Genomic DNA, 17,522 nt, shown 5'->3' with positions numbered 1-17,522 from the left:
CTAAGCAAAATAAACCAGTCAGAGAAAGACAAATGTCACATGATCTCACTCATATGTGGAATCTAATGAACAAAATAAACTGACAAACTAAACAGATCAGAGCCAGAGGCAATGGAAGCATGGAACAAACTGATGAATCTCAAAGAGAAGGGAGGGGGGAGCAAGAAGAGAGGGAAGAGAATAACCAAAGAACTTACATGCATATATGCATTGCCCATTTCTCTGATGATTATTGATGTTGAACATCTTTTCATATATATATACATTGGTCATCTGTATGTCTTTGGAGAGATATCTATTCAGGTCCTTTGCCCATTTTTAATTGGAATGATTTTTTTTTTGGTGTTGACTTTTATAAATGTTGGATATTAAGCCCTTATCAGATGTATCTTGTCAAATATGTTCTCGCATTTGGTGGATTGTCTTTTCATTTTTGTTGATGTCTTCCTTGGCTGTGCAAAAACTTTTCAGTTTGGTGTAGTCCCATTTGTTTATTTTTCTTTTGTTTCCCTTGCCCGAGGATATATATTAGAAAAAATACTGTTATGGAAAATGTCCGAGATGTTACTGCCAATGTTTTCTTCTAAGATTCTATGGTTTCAAGTATAAAATTTAAGTTTTTAATCCATTTTGAGTTTGTTCTTGTGTATGGTGTAAAAAGGTGGCTTGGTTTCCATTTTTGCACATATCTGTCCAATTTTCCCAACACCATTTATTGAACAAACTAACTTACCCCATTGTATGTCTGTGCCCCCGAAGGAAAATAATTTGTAGCCCAGAGTTTTACATCCAAACTACCAAAAACAGTGAAAGTAGAAAAAAAAAAGACATTTCCAGACATCAATATCTCAAAACATTTCAATACCCTTTCTCAGAATGCTTCTGAGGCTGTATTCCACCAAAAAGAAGGAAGAAACCAAGAGGAATACATGAAATACAGAAAACAGAAGATTCAATTCAAGGGAAATAAAGGGAACCTAAGAAGGTAGTTCTATAACAGTTGTAATGAGAAGGGCAACTAGTCCAGGTTGGATCAGTTAAGAAGGCTCAAGAAAATAAAATTAAAAAAAAATTTGAGCCCTAGCTGGTTTGGCTCAGTGGATAGAGCATCGGCCTGTGGACTGAAGAGTCCTGGGTTCGATTCGGTCAAGGTCACATGCTGGGTTGCAGGCTCAATCCCCAGTAGGGGGCGTGCAAGAGGCAGCTGATCAATGATTCTCTCTCATCACTGATGTTTCTATCTCTCTCTCCCTTCCTCTCTGAAATCAATAAAAATATATTTTTTAAAATAGTTTATGAAATTAAATATCTTGAGGTAAAAGAGATTTAGGGTTGAGTTAATGGTAAGTACACATAATAAGTAATATATATAAAATGGATTAATGCTAAGAACATATTTCGAAAGACAACTACTAACTCTAAGGAATGAATTAAATTATGCAGAAAAATAAGATGTTAGATCCAACTGAACAAAAGTTTAGTTAAAAGTGTAGCATAAAGCACCTGTTCTCCAGAAAGGCCACTGTATGCTGGGAAAGATACACACAGGAAACTGGACTATTTGCATAAATGTGGAACCTAGAAGCTTTATGGTCAATAGTCGCTTGATACATTTTAACAAAGATGAAGGACTAGCCCAACTGGTGTGGCTCAGAGGTTGAGTGTTCACTTATGAACCAGGAGGTCATGGTTCCATTCCCTGTCAGGGCACATGCCTCGAGTTGCAGGCTCGATCAGTAGGGGGGGTGTGCAGGAGACAGCCGATCAATGATTCTCTCTCATCACTGATGTTTCTTTCTCTCTCTCCCTCATCCTTCTTTTCTGAAACCAATAAAAATATATTTAATAAAGAAAACCAAAAAAAATGAAGGACTAAAAATAAACATTTTCAATATAATTTTTAATAATAACCTACATGAGATTACTGTAATTTGAGAAGGAAAAAAAGGGGTTGATTTTTCATGCTCAGATATGATGTAAAGTTTAAGTCAACAACAGAAGCAGACTGAAAACCAGAAGCTCTTTCCAATCAAGTCCTAAGTGCCCAAGGAAGATTATTCTCAAGTGTCTTTCAATGGTTCTGAAAGAAAGCTGAGGATGCGGGGAAAGCTGAGGCAGAGGACAAGGCAGCTGCTCCCGGAGCCACTCGGTGCAGCCCCATCCCCAGCAGCACACTGCCCTGTGGAAGAGCGTTAGCACAGACCCGCAAGTGCAAAAGCCAGCATCACAGGCCGGAAGAGCCCCAGCCGAAGCTCCGCACTGGAAATCTGACTTTAGGCCTACCCCAGTCTGGCTAAGAAACTATTCTCACCCACAAAAAATTCTGGAATCACTGTCTTTCCGACATTTACTAAGTGCTATTATCCTTTAAGTATATGCCAACCTTAGCAGTTATGTGTCACTTTCTTACAAAAAAGTTCTTGAGTTAAAAAAAAATAAAGTTAATTGGTTCCTGTGACTATCACAATTTTCTAAGATCTGGATTTTAAGTTCTATTAAAAGAAATGTTTATTTTATTTCAGGGTTAACCCACTTGGGATCCTCTATTATTATCATCATAAAAATACCTACTTGTGCCTATTCTATGGCACCTTACACACAGCAAGATGGGATAGGCCTACCACTTCCACAACAGCCAAACACTGTTCCTTACCATTTTATGAATTTCACATAATTAAAACATTCTGTACCCAGAATACCACTCACCATTTGGTGCATACAGCAGAAGATTTGTACAGTACTCTAATGATAAAGAATAGACATGTGTTTGATGGTGGGTTCCAAGAGCCAGCTAACGATCCATAAAAATTTGGCTTAAAGTATTTAGATTTCCTAATGATTTGGTTTGTTACTATATCGTTTCTAATCTTCACTTTTCAAACCAATCTTTACGCACATTAAACATTAAAACAGCAACAAGGAACAGCTTCTGAGTGAGTCTTAAGTTCTTTAGTAAAGGACATTTGAAATTCTTTTTAAAAAGTCATTCTTGCCCTGACCAGTTTGGCTCAGTGGATAGACCGTCGGCCTGCGGACTGAAGGGTCCCAGGTTCGATTCCGGTCAGGGGCATGTACCTTGGTTGTGGGCACATCCCCAGTAGGGGGTGTGCAGGGGGCAGCTGAATCGATGTTTCTCTCTCATCGATGTTTCTAACTCTCTATCCCTCTCCTTCTCCCTTCCTCTCTGTAAAAAAAAATCAATAAAATATATTTTTTAAAAAAAGTCATTCTTTCTCCATTGAATACCTTTAAAATCAATTAGATTCTATACTGTATGATCTCACTTATATGTGAAATCTAAAAAAACAACAATAACAACAACAATAAAAAAACTAAACTCACAGATACAGAGAACAGATTGGTGGCTGCCAGTGGTGGGAGGTGACTGGCGGTGGGGGCCAGGGCCAGCGAGCGGGCGGTGCCAGTCTGGCCAAGGTGAGTGACAGTGGGGCCCCCTGAACACTGGTCACCCCACAGATCAGCTCTGATTGCCAGCCAGGCCTGGAGACCCTACCTGTGCACGAATTTTGTGCACCGGGCCTCTAGTTGTAAATAATGCTGCAATGAAAATAAGGATGTATATATCTTTTCAAATTGGTGTTTTCTTTTTTTCTTTTTAAAAAATATTTTATTGATTTTTTTTACAGAGAGGAAGGGAGAGGGATAGAGAGTTAGCGACATCCATGAGAGAGAAACATCGATCAGCTGCCTCCTGCACACCTCCTACTGGGGATGTGCCCGCAACCAAGGTACATGCCCTTGACTGGAATCGAACCTGGGACCCTTCAGTCCGCAGGCTGACGCTCTATCCACTGAGCCAAACCGGTTAGGGCCAAATTGGTTAGGGCCAAATTGGTGTTTTCATTTTCTTCAGATAAATACCCAGAAGTGGAATTGCAGGGTCATCTTGTAGTTTTATATTTCATTTTTTTGAGGAATCTTTATACTCTTTTCCATAGTGCCTCACTAATTTCAGTCCTACCAACAGTACACGAAGGTTCTCTTTTGTGATGAGAATTTGTAAGATCTATTATCCTAGCAACTTCTGAATATACAATACAGTATTGCTAACTATTGTCACCAAGCTGTACTATATCTCCATAACTTATTTATTTTATAACTGGAAGTTTACCTTTTGACCATAAAGTAAATTATTTCCCTAAGAGTGAAAACCCTGTCCTGTCATTTCTTTTTCATTTCTTTTTATTGTTTAAAGTATTACATATGTCTCCTTTTTCCCCGATTGACCACCCCCCCCCACCACTACCCCCTCCCCACCCACCCCTCTCCCCGCTCCCAGCGCCTGGAGTGCTGACCCCTCTGTGGGCCTCCGTGTCTTCATGGGTAGAATAGGGCCAAGGGCATCTTTGGCTGGGGTCTTGGATGGGGGAAGGTTTGGGGAACCACGCTGGGCTGTGCAAGTCCCGGGGAGCCCTGTCAGGATGAGTCAACGCCTGCCTACTCCCCAGGACCAGCCGAACCCAGGCGGGGAGCGGTGGGCAGGCTGCTGTGTGTGGGAGAAGATGCGCTGGCCCTGCGCTGGCGGCGATGCCGGGAGATAGGGGCGCGGCCTTATGTAATGGGAGATGGGGCTGATAAGCGGCTGGTACGCCCGCCCCTCCTCCCGTCCCGCCACCCAGGGCCCGGGAGCTGAGCCCCGCTGGCCGGCCGACTGTGTTGCTATTTCTTGACTTTCTGCGGGGCTCCATTCAACACAAAGTACAGAAGGGCTGCTCCCGGCACTTGGCAGCCGCTGGGTCCGGTCAGGTGCAGCCCAGCGCTCAGCCCCGCCCACGCCCACCAGCCCTCCCTGGGCAAGGTTTCAGAAAACTTCCTTGTCCAATGGTTTTCAACTGTGGGTCTCCGTTGGAAAGAAAATATGCCTAGTCGGTAGGAGTGGGAGTTAGATAAGTTGTCTGAATCATTTAAAATATCTTAGATTTGGATTTTTATGGAAGTTATATGTGCATGCAAATTCTAAAAAATAATTCAAGGAGGTTGATGATGAATGACAGCAGTTTTGAGACTCAGTTCTCCATTGTTCTCTTGCATTTCTGCACACCTGTGAGTCAGACACTGGCTGCCCTCTTTGTTTCCCTAGAGAGTGTGTGTGTATTTCAGAGAGGAAGGGGGAGAGAGAGATGATCAGAGAGAATCATTAATGGGCTGCCTTTTGCACGCTCCCCGCCCATGAGGCTTGGGCTCCCTACTACCTTTTTTTTTTCTCTTCAACTTCCAGCATCAATTTATTTTTCCTAGAATTTGGATACAATAACTGCAGCAAGATAGTGCTCAATACTATTCAAACCTCACTTTAGGTTCTTAAACTACCTCAGCATTTGTCAATGTGAATTCACATTCCAGTAAAACTGGGAAACTAAAATTTGACATACCAACAAATTTACTCAATATTGATGTAACTACAAAATTTTATATGTTAACACGTGGCCTTTACAGAATTTGGCCTTTAGAAACTAGCTTACAACACAAAGTTACTCTTTGCTTACCTGTCCTGAACTATTTAGTGTAACACCAACAGACCCCCTTTCCCATAGCTTTTACCATAAAGAGACAGGTGATTCCTCCCTTTAAGTGGAAAAAAAACAAAACAAAACACAAAAACCCCAAAGTTCCCACCCAGAAAAAAATGTTAACCGAACTATCCAATTGTAAAGTATCAGCAGATATAACACTGGAAAAAGGTTATTTCCAGTGGGCAACTCTGAAGTCTTCTACCTAAGTAGTATAACAGAAAGTTACAGTGTTGACCAAAAGAACACACAGGTTTCTCATTAAACTTTGTTATTTTAATGGGTCTCAAAATTCTGTGACAAATTTTTGGTCATGTTGTTTCTATTAAAAAGTACTGATTTTAAAAACTAATAACTTAAAAACTGCCACACACACAAAAGAACCAAATGGTCCACAAAACATCCTCCTTTCCTTCTGAAGGTTTTACGATGCATTGTAATCATTCACCAGTCTTTTACTATTAAACTTAAATGGCCAATTGAGACACACAGTTCTCTTATCCCCAGGAAGAGCTTCACTCAAAGCTTCATGGTGCATTTCAGCAGACTTTACTTCAGTTGTAATGTTGATTGGAGAAAGGTGACCACCATGCCGGGCTTGAGAACACCAGTCTCCACTCGGCCCACAGGGACAGTACCAATACCACCAATTTTGTAGACATCCTGGAAGGGAGACGCAGGGGCTTGTCAAGTTGGACGAGTTGGTGGCAGGATGCAATCCAGAGCTTCAAGCAGTGTGGTTCTACTGGCATTGCCATCTTTACGGGTGACCTTCCATCCCTTGAACCAAAGCATATTAGCACTTGGCTCCAGAATGTTGTCACCATTCTAACCAGAAATTGGCAGAAATGCTACTGTGTCAGGGTTGTAGCCAATTTTCTTAATGTAGGTGCTGACTTCTTTAACAATTTCCTCGTATCTTTTCTGGCTGTAGGGTGGCTCAGTGGACTCCATTTTGTCAACACCAATAATCAGCTGTTTCACACCCAGCGTGTAGGCCAGAAGGGCATGCTCACGGGTCTGTCCATTCTTGGAGATACTAGCTTCAAATTCACCAACACCAGCAGCAACAATAAGGACAGCACAGTCAGCCTGAGATGTGCCTGTAATCATGTTTTTGATGAAGTCTCTGTGCCCTGGGGCATCAATGATGGTCACATAATACTTGGTGGTCTCAAATTTCCACAGGGAGATATCAATGGTGATACCTCGCTCCTGTTCAGCTTTCAGTTTATCCAAGACCCAGGCATACTTGAAGGAGCCCTTCCCCATCTCAGCAGCCTCCTTCTCAAATTTCTCAATGGTTCTTTTGTCGATCCCACCACATTTGTAGATCAGATGGCCAGTAGTGGTAGACTGCCAGAATCTACATGTCCAATGATGACGATGTTGATGTGAGTCTTTTCCTTTCCCATTTTGGGTTTGAGTTAATGGTGGTTTTCATGACACCTGTGTTCTGGCGGCAAACCAGTTGTGGAAAAGCTTGAGTTTGTTTTTGTGTATGGTGTAAGTTGGTGATCTAGTTTCTTTTTTTTTTTGCATGTATCTGACCAATTTTCCCAGCACCATTTATTGAAGAGACTGTCTTGACTCCATTGTATGCTCTTGCCTCCTTTGTCAAATATTAATTGAGCATAATGGCTTGGGTTGATTTCTGAGTTCTCTATTCTATTCCATTGGTCTAAAAATTAAGATACTTAGAAATAAACTTAACCAAGGAGATAAAAGACCTGTACTGAGAAAACTACAGGATGTTGCAAAAAGAGATAGAGAAAGAGATACACAAGTGGAAGAATATACGGTGTTCATGACTTGGTAAAATCAACATCATTAAAATGTCCATACTACCCAAAGCAATCTACAGATTCAATGCAATCCCTATTAAAATACCAATGGCATATTTCACAGAACTACATTTTAATGATGTTGATTCTACCAATCCATGAACACGGTATGTTCTTCCATTTGTTTATGTCTTCCTCTATCTCTTTTTTCAATGTTTTCCGAGTATGGGTCCTTTACCTCCTTAGTTAAGTTTATTCCTAGGTATCTTAATTTTTTTGGTGCAATGGTAAATGGGATTGTTTTTTTAGTTTCTCCTTCTGTGAATTCATTATTGGTGTATAAAAAAAAAGCCATAGATTTCTGGGTAATTTTGTATCCTGCTACATTGCGGAATTCATTTATTAAGTTTAGTAGTTTTTTGATGGAGTCTTTGGGGTTTTCTATGTACAATATCATGTCATCTGAGAATAACTGTCCTGTCATTTTTATGACTTAAACTGTAAAGCTTAAATAATGAAAATCAAAATAATGTCTTTCACTTACCTTCAATATCTAAACGTGTCTGCATATTAAACCACTACAAATATTATACAAGCAGATTTTTCCTTTAGGTCAAATAAGAAGCTATTCTGAGGTCAAAATAATCAGTCAACTCTTTTTAAAAGTAGCTAATCTAAATAAATTTCCTATTTTGACGATGGTCCACACTTTGAGACTGAAACATGAAAATATCCTGTTTTATAACAGAAGGACCTCTGTGTGTTGCAGCAGTTGACAGAAGTAGGCAAATTATTTTTTACAATGCAAAAACTGGAATAATCTTAATTTGTGCAGTTAAAATTTTTGAGGATTCTCTCGTGTTCTCTGCAACATTTTACAAAATACAGTAACACTGAAGTTCTGAGATGTTTTCTTTTAATATCTGATGTGCTCATGCTGAGGAACATTACCGATTTTAACAGATTTGATTGTACCACACTTACTTTTTTGTGATAAATGCTACAGACTCCTCTCTCTATGTCAGGCAATTTGTGTAGATGATTTTCTATCTGACCAAACACACTGGATTCAGAAGAGAGAACTTCAGACACAGCATCCAGCCGAGCATTTATTTCCCTGTGAGAACAGTAATAGCAGTTATAAGACGCGGTAGCAGTGAGAATGTGGACATCTCCCACTCTAAAGCCCAGCCACAAAGGAGGCTCACATCACTGGTCCTTTCCTGACCCTCATCATTTGAATCACAAAGCAGGTACCACACAAGGAGGGGCAGAGACAGGCTCATCGGGTTTTCCCTTCCTCCTGGGCAGACGCAGAGACTGCACTTCTCAGCCTCCTCTGAAGATAGGTATGGGCGTGTACCCCATTTCTAGCCAATGAACGCTGGTAGGAAGGATTACGCCACTGCTAGCCCTGGCCCATGAAAAACTCCTGGTGTTTGCTCTCTCCCCATTTGCCTACTGGACGTTGAGCCCAGGGCAATCTTGCTGACTCCATCAGCCTGGGTCCACAAATGGAGCAAAAAAAACCCCTCCAATCTCGCATCCACTACCCACTGGACTTTACATTAGCAAGAAGTAAACGTCTATTGTATTTACACCAGATTGAGGATTTATGTGCTACAACTGCTTGCATCACCTTGGCTACTATAACAGGTTTACGATGGGCAACCAGATTTTCCTGCCTGAAATGACTGACCATCTCAGTCAAAAACAATTCATCCCATTAACCAACTGCTTCCATAAAGGACTGGAACTGACCAACTGTTTGAGTGAACTGGGATTAGGCATATGGAGCCCAAGCAAAGACTGGGAGCAGCTACAGAAAACACAGCGGAACGACATCAGGAAACATGGGAGGCCAGGGCCGCAGGATTCTATCAATGTCTACACTCTAAGTGATGTGTCACTTGGGAAGGAATGAGGAGGCCCTGTCAACTTAAAATGGAAACCTGACTAAATGTGTCCTGTATGCAATGTGGCCCACCTAGTTCCTATGAACACCAAAGGCCTACACTAGGTACAATGGCCACATGTGATATTAAAGCCTGAGATAAGTACACCTATCTAGTGGCTAGCAGGCCCTCAGTAAATGTTTTGAATGAGTGAATGAATGAATGAATGAATGAACAAGCAAGCAAATGAAAGAATGAACTGACATTTGGAGGGAAAGGGAGACACTAGCTCTAAATGCACATTTGTTTATCAAAGTTATGTTGATATCACACACATTCACGTGAAAGGGCAAACCTCACATCAGAATCCTGCCTAGATGACGACTGTTAAATTGAGTACTTTGCAATTAACTGAATGCTATTATCTTTATTATCTTTATAGCTATCCTGTGAGGCCATGCCTGTTCCTGATACAGAAACTAATTTCAGGTCTCATTTCTGCTCCGTTTTTCTCTGGCTGTAAAACAGGCATTTGTTCAGCATGAGAGAGCAGAACAAGCCAGAGCTCGGTAGACACAGATTGGCTCTTCCATTCTCACTGGGGTGGTCTCTTAAATCTACCCATTTCTCTCCATTACACTAGTCCAAGTAAAAGATCACTTCTCAGACTACTAAAACAGCCTCCTCCCTCCCCTCCCACATCCACTGCTGTCCCTTTTTCCAGACCATTCTCGACACTGTACCCTGAGAGGTCTTCCTAGAACCCAAATATGTCATGTCATACCTCTGCTTTAAGCTCATCAGACACCTGCCATAATCTTAGGTCCAAATCCAGAATCCTTAATTGACCTACAACTGATTCCTGCTTACCTCTCAAGTCTCACTTCAGAACACCTGTCACTCCCTTCCTCTCGCTCTGAATTTCTTCCAGTGTCTTGGTCACTCCAAATTCTCTAATGTCAGAGCTTTCAAGTGTACTGCTCACTATACCTTAGAGTTTCTTTTCCTCTTTCCTACAACCCACAAACTCCTAATCACCCTTCCTCTGAGAGGGCTTTCTAGATGCACCAGACCAGACTTAATCCTTTTCCATACCACCCTCTATTTCCTAACTCTATTTGCTTCCTCACTGTCTCTTCCACTAGACTGTAAGCTCAGTGAGAACAGGGGTCATATCTTTATTCCCACAGTTCTGGGATCACAATATGTGCTCAATAAATGGTTGTTGAATTCAATTCAACTTCAAAGACTACATATAAAGTAAAGCAAGATGAGGTAAAACATAAATAAATGAAAAATTAAAATTCCTTTGCATAGGATTGTTGTGATAAAATAAATCACTGTTTTACCCTAACATTTACCCGAAATGCTATACAAATATAAAGTTTTATTTTAATAAACTCACTCCTGAATAAATGAAAGACGACACCAATTGGAATAGACTGAGATGATGCTACAGATGGTATGAGGACAGATAAAGTAATGCCATCTGTGAATGTATAAGACAGCCGACAAAGATAGCTACTCTCTCAAAATTTATAAAGGTTGTCTGAGATATGAAAAGATAAAAGCAAAAAAGGTTAATAAAAATCCAAATCATATTTATGAAGTCCACCAGAACATTTTTTAAACATAGATATAAAACTGAGCAAAGGACCTAAATAGGCAATTCTATAACGTGGACATACAGACAGCCAAGAGACATATGAAAAAATGTTCAAAGTCACTGATCATCAGAGAGATGCAAATTAAAACAACAATGAGGTATTACCTCACACTTGTCAGAATGGCTACCATCAACAAATCAACAAATGACAAGTGCTGGCGAGGATGTGAAAAAAGGGAACCCTAATACACTGCCAGTGGGGATGCAGACTGGTGCAGCCACTAAGGAAAACAGTACGGAGTTTCCTCAAAAAAATTAAATATGGAACTGCCATTTGACCCAGGGATCCCACTTCTAGGAATATTTCCTAAGAAACCCGAAACACCAATCAGAAAGAATTGTGCCCGATGTTCATAGCAGCACAATTTACAATAGCTAAGATCTGGAAACAGTCCACGTGCCCATCACTAGATGAGTGGGTAAAAAAGCTGTGGTTCATTTATACCATGGAATATACTTTGCAGCAGTAAAAAAGAAGAATCTCTTACCCTTTGAGATAGCATGGAGGGACCTGGAGAATATCATGCTAAGTGAAATAAGTCAGTCAGAGAAAGACAAGTATCACATGATCTCACTCATATGTACAATCTAATTAACAAAATAAACTGATGAACGGAGTGGATCCAGAGACTTGGAAGCATGGATCAGACTGTGGAATCTCAGAGGGAAGGTGAGGGAGGGTGAGAGGTAATCAACCAAAGACTTTGTATGTACATATACATAACCCATGCACACGAACAATTGTGGTGAAAGCCTGGGGCAGGGGGCGGGGGCCGGGCTGGAGGGGGTTAATGGTGGAAAAAAGGCAACATATGTAATACTTTCAGCAATAAAAATTTTTAAAAAAAAAGACAAAACTGTAAATTTCTTAGAAAGAGACTGAAAAGGTTGTGTTAAGTTGGTTTGTAATCTGAAAAAATGCAAAGGTAGTGGCTTTTATTTTAGCCTAGTGATACCACAGGCAAAAGCATGCTCACTATGAATCATTTTGGCTTTAACCCAGCCTTCATTTGTTATAAGGAGGTAATAGCTTGGAGGTTAATAAATGGGGTCGAGAAGGCAGGTGACCTAAGTTCAAATCTAGGCTCTACCATTTACCAGTTATTTAGCCCTGCTCTAGTTTCTCTATCTATAAATGAGAATAATAATGTCCCCGTATAGAGTTGTTACAAGAATTCAAGGAAACAATACATATTAAGCACTTAGCACAGTGCCTGGTACATAATAACTACTCAAAACATGTTAACTGTTATCATCATTTTTATGGTGAACTTTATTGGCTTACAAAATTTGTTTGGTAGATTCCACAAAGAACAGCAGGGGGAGGGGGAAAATAGCACCCAATATATAAGCTTGGTAATAACTATGTGCAGACAACACTTAAGACATTTCATGCAAAAGGTATTTTGTGTAAAGTGAACAACAAGAAAGGATTACACAAGGAAAGCTAGTTCAGGGATCTCCTGTGCTAAATCTGGTAGTAGTAACTTGAAATACCATGTTGAGACTGGTTAGTAGGCTGCATTGAGAAGGAATGCCATACCAATTACAGATGTCTAACATGGACAGGGAGGAGATCAAAGGGCGTGTGGTACTGTTTACCACAAATCTCTCATCATTGAGGCAGCTATAATTCCACTTTATCTCCTATACACAGATCATAATGCAAAGATATAAAAATAACTTCTAATCAAGTTTCATAAATAAAATAGTTTGTATACCTTAGAACTGTTATTTATTAGCAAGAGTAAGAAGGTTTTCCAAATAACTGTAAAACAAAAGTCAGACCTCTAGAATAGAGAACAATTAGTTCAGTGCAATCAATGAAAGAGATTTGGTGACAGTAAACAAAACAGGAAGAAGTACTGTCAATTAGATGATGGTAAAGATATTCCAGGATACCCTATAGTATTCTATAGTTGATCTTAAAAAAATATATAACCTAAAGCTTCCTCAATAAATGGTGTTGGAAAAACTGAATAGCCAAATGCAAAAGAATGAAACCAGGTTGCTATTTGATACCATAACACAAACATTAACTCAAAATGGATTAAAGGCTTAAATATAAGACCTAAAACAATAAAAAAAAACACAGAAGAAAACATAGGTACTAAACTTATGGACCTTGGTCTCAGAGGTTTTTGTGAACTTGACCCCAAAGGCAGGGGAAGTAAAAGAAAAATAAATGACTAGGAATACATCAAACTAAAAAGCTTCTGCACAGCAAAAGAAACCATCAACAAAACAAAAAGGCAACCAACCAACTAGGAGAAGATATTTGCGAACAATACTGCAATAAGGGGCTAACATGCAAATTATAAAGAACTTAAACAATTCAACAACAACAAAATAAACAATACAATTTAAAAAATGGGCAGAGGACATTTTTCCCAAGAAGACACACAAACGGCCAACAGATATTTAAAAAGATGCTCAACTGCACTAGTTATAAGGGAAATGCAAACCAACACCTTAATGAGAAACTACCTCACTCCTGTTAGAATAGCTATTATCAACAAGGCAAGAGAAAACAAGTGTTGGAGAAGATGTAAAGAAAAAAGAACACTCATACACTACTGGTGGAAATGTAAACTAGTACAGCCACTATGGAAAACAGTATGGAGGTTCCTCAAAAAATTAAGAATAGAGTTATCATATGACCCAGCAATCCCCCCTTCTGGGTATCTACTAGAAAAATCTGAAAACATGTATTTGTAAAGATATATATACCCCTATGTTCACGGCATCATTATTCATGGTGGCCAAGACATGGAAACACCCAGTGTCTTTTGGTGGATGACTGGATAAAGATGTGGTACATATCTATAATGGAATACTAATCAGCCATAAGAAAGGATGAAATATTGCCATTTGTGACAACATGGATGAATCTTGAGAGTATCATGCTCAGTGAAATAAGTCAGACAGAAAAGGACAAGAACCATATGATTTCACTCATTGGGGGATATAAAATGGAAAGCAACAAATGAACAAACAAATCAAACAAACAAACTCACAGACACAGATAACAGTACGGTGGTTACCAGAGGGGAAGGGAGATACAGAGAACATGAAGAGGATAAAGGGGATCAAATATATGGTGACGAAAGGAGACTTTTGGTGTTGAGTACACAATGCAATATACAGATGTATATTGTCGCCCTAACACATTTAATTTTTTTTTAAACCATGATACAGTCTAAGCGAATAAAGACACCTGAGTCATTTCATTCCATATGACAAAAACTACGGACTTCAGGTTCTGGGGATGACAAAGATTGTTTTTTACCACCAAAACCCCAAGGACTAAATGTGGGTGTCACTGGAGTCCTTCACATTTGAAGATGAACTGAGTAATGACATTAGAATTTGTGTGGCTGTCACTGAGAAACTCAGTGCGTGACCTACAGCTATTGCCGTTGTAAGGGCATGTGATGGAGTCTGTCTGTACCTCCTGATTGCTATTCATGGAGATGCCTCTATAATTCTAACATAAGGTTATTTAGGGGGAAAGTTAAAATGCAAACTGCTAAGGAGAGGTTGGTTTTGTTGATCTAATTTCTTGCCCTAAAGACAGCTGATATAAAATGAATAAATTAAATTCCAACATTAAGATACTGGTCATGCAATATGGCTAAACCAACGACATATACAGATTCCTAGTAGAAACATGAATCATAAACCCTCTCCTAGGGCCTAAGATTCACTACCTTGTCTACCTAGCTTCACCTTTCACATACACGATTTATTCAATGAATAATTACTGAATGCTTAAAAAGTACCAGCTGTAGAAGTAGTGTAAGATGGAGGGTGAAAGTGTGATAGAAGAAGTTGGGAAAGTAAGCAGGGACCTGGTCATGTGAGTAATGCAGACCACATAGGAGCAATGACAGCCAATGGCCAACATTTGAAAGAACAAAACAGCAGTAGCAGAAAGACTGGTTAGAAAGCCGTTTCAGTAATCCAGGGGTGATGTTAATGATCTGAACTGGGTAGAGAATAGAGGAATGAAAATAGCTCAGAGTTTCAAGAGATATTAAGAATGTAAAATTAGCCCAGCTGGCATGGCTCAGTGGTTGAGCATCAACCTATAAACTAGAAGGTCAGGGCACATGCCTAGGTTGCGGGCTCGATCCCCAGTGGTCAGGGTGGGGGTGTGCTGGAGGCAGCGACTCAATGATTTTCTCTCACCATTGATGTTTCTATCTCCTCTCTCCCTCTCCCTTCCTCTCTGAAATCACAACACATAAGAAAGCATAACCTATTTATAAAAACTTATGTAGCTTCATTAAAGCAAAATCCAATCTCAATAATCTAAGTGAATTATCTGAATCAGTCAGTAAGTACAGGGCACTAGCATATTCTGCACCAAAGAGGTCATTTTATAGAATAAAAGGTGGTGGGAGTGAAAAATCCTCTGAAACTTGAAACATTTGGTCCTGGATTTACGAATATGAGATTGCCCTGGAAGTTAAAATAAGCTAAAAATGCAAAGATCTTAAGGGAATTTAAGAGAATTCATGGATGACTGGCAAGTAATGGGGTCTTGGAGAACTTTGGAAGACCCGCTTTATATTACTAAGTTCCCTTGTCACCAATTATTTGTTCTATGATCTCACTAAAGAAGAAATCCTGGTCCTAAACTAACATTTGGCTGCCAATGTCAGAGACAGAATGTTAGCCTGGACGAACGGAACCATTGATGTGATATGCATGGCACCTATGTTAGTTTAGGGGGGGAACAAAAAATATATAACTGACCCACCGACTAATCAGCTGAAGATTTTCTCAGAGAATTTGTTTGGAGTAGGTTGTAAGTGCCATTAAGATTTAAACGAATTCTTTTAAAATGGATTTTGAAGAATTAGGAAGATGAAAGTTTTAAAATTATGACTTAAAATAAAAAAGGCAAAGGAAAAGGTTTTGTGTTTGTTACTGGCTACATAAGTGCCAAGCCGGTTTAAAGTTCACACTTGAAAGTATCAGTGTTCGATGCATGGAGTATTTATTTTCTCCAGCCTTTCTGGGAGAGCAGGATCCCAAGGGACACATGGTCCAGTCGATAAAAAGCATACAACATGGTCTACTGAACTTATCTCAAGTTAATTCTCATTTTAGAAAACAAATTTAATGATAAAAATAAAAATTTTAATTCCCATGCAAACATCTACTAGTGAGTCTGTTTCTGATGAATATTTTAACCAAGCAAATAAAATACTAAAAACTGCCGTGGATGCTTAGGCAGATGCCTTTCCATTACCCAGAATGCAACACCCTTTAGGGGGCTGTCCACACACTGCCCGCAGAAGACCGTCTTGTCTGCTCTTGCTCCACAAGGTATCCTTATTGCATTTGAATAATGAAACCACGTAGATACTTCCATTTTCAGAATTCTTCTTTATCTAGTCAGCTTCCCCTGTCTGAAGGTCTCTATGGTCAGGAAGGGAAATTGAAATAACCCACTAAAAGCTGAAGTAATCTGGTAACCATCACCATCAAAACAATTTCTTAAAACTTACTACTAACACTCATAACAGTGTCTGCTATCCTTTTTTCAAGATGACTATCTACCAAGCACAGCATAAGATGTAGCCAACAGTGAGGCCATCATGCAGTTTAAAAGTGACGTACACATAAAGCCTCTAGCACAGTGCTTGGTATGCAATAAAGGTGCCCCTAGTTACCCATTCTACTGTCCTAAACGTCTTATACCTGACCTCTTTCAGAGTACTGATACTAATTTAGCTCAGGTCCTCAGAACCTCTCTGTGAACTTGGTGACTTGCCCCACCACCACCACTTTGTCCCCTCCTACACTCAAGCCCAGCTCTGACCGTCACTCCCATGCTCAGAATCACTGGATTAACTTCCTCTGGCCACTAACTCCTCAGCCTAGCTTGCAAAGCCCTCTACAAAAAGGCAGCACCCCATCTCTTCAACCCCTTCTTCCCTCCTTACCCCCTTATGCTACTGATGGCCCAAACTAACTACATAACCCACTTTCCCCAGCATACCCTATGTCTTCCAATCTGCAAGCAGGCTCATTCTTGGGAGCAAGGAAAAAATCCTCACAATATCAGACAGTCTGTTGTTAGATACAAAATAAAATCTTTCCCAATTTAAAGTTGTGTTCTTACATGTCATAGTAATCTTGTTTCTAAGGAGGCAAACATGCCTTTACTTTCGCTACTATATGTAATTTCAGATTAAACACAATCAAAAAATTCCCTTTACCTTAAATTAAGGAGCGGCTGAGTCACCCACTTCTTTAACTTCCGTCTCCCAAATGAAGTTTTAGTATGGTCCAAAACCCAAAATAAACTTCCTTTGCTTTTCATATCAGTCTAAGAAAGACCAGAAAAGAAGTTTTATTAACTAGATAATTGTATTTGCACCAAAACTGCTAGTTGATCATGTGCCCTAATTATTCCATGCATCACAGTTTTCAATGTTACATATACCTGGCATAAAGTATGGCTCATAACAAGTGTTCATTTAATGTTTGATCAGTGAACATGTGTGTATACATACACACACAAAACGCAAATATACACATATATATACACATACAATATACCGAAAGTATTGATATTTTGCACAGAAAAGAGAGAGTCTGTGTCATTTTTGGTTGACTAAGAATAAATTAT

At 39.7% G+C, this 17,522-nt stretch overlaps 1 protein-coding gene and 1 pseudogene across 1 annotated transcript in view; both read right to left on the bottom strand.

The window, feature by feature from the left end:
* Positions 1-17,522, bottom strand: part of MSH3 (mutS homolog 3) — a 127,301-nt gene that overhangs the window by 50,908 nt on the left and 58,871 nt on the right. The window contains exons 12-13 of the mRNA XM_014550665.1: positions 17,110-17,219; positions 8,300-8,432 (exon numbers count right to left, since the gene is read on the bottom strand). Of these exons, the coding sequence (XP_014406151.1) occupies positions 8,300-8,432; positions 17,110-17,219 (243 nt within the window). The remainder of the gene's footprint in view (positions 1-8,299; positions 8,433-17,109; positions 17,220-17,522) is intronic.
* LOC106728303 lies at positions 6,085-6,988 on the bottom strand (annotated as a pseudogene).

Source organism: Myotis brandtii, unplaced genomic scaffold (genome assembly GCF_000412655.1).
Source record: "Myotis brandtii unplaced genomic scaffold, ASM41265v1 scaffold115, whole genome shotgun sequence".
Classification (NCBI taxonomy): domain Eukaryota; kingdom Metazoa; phylum Chordata; class Mammalia; order Chiroptera; family Vespertilionidae; genus Myotis; species Myotis brandtii.
The sequence above is the reverse complement of the archived record's forward strand: the minus strand, read 5'-3'. Positions and strand labels throughout refer to the sequence as shown.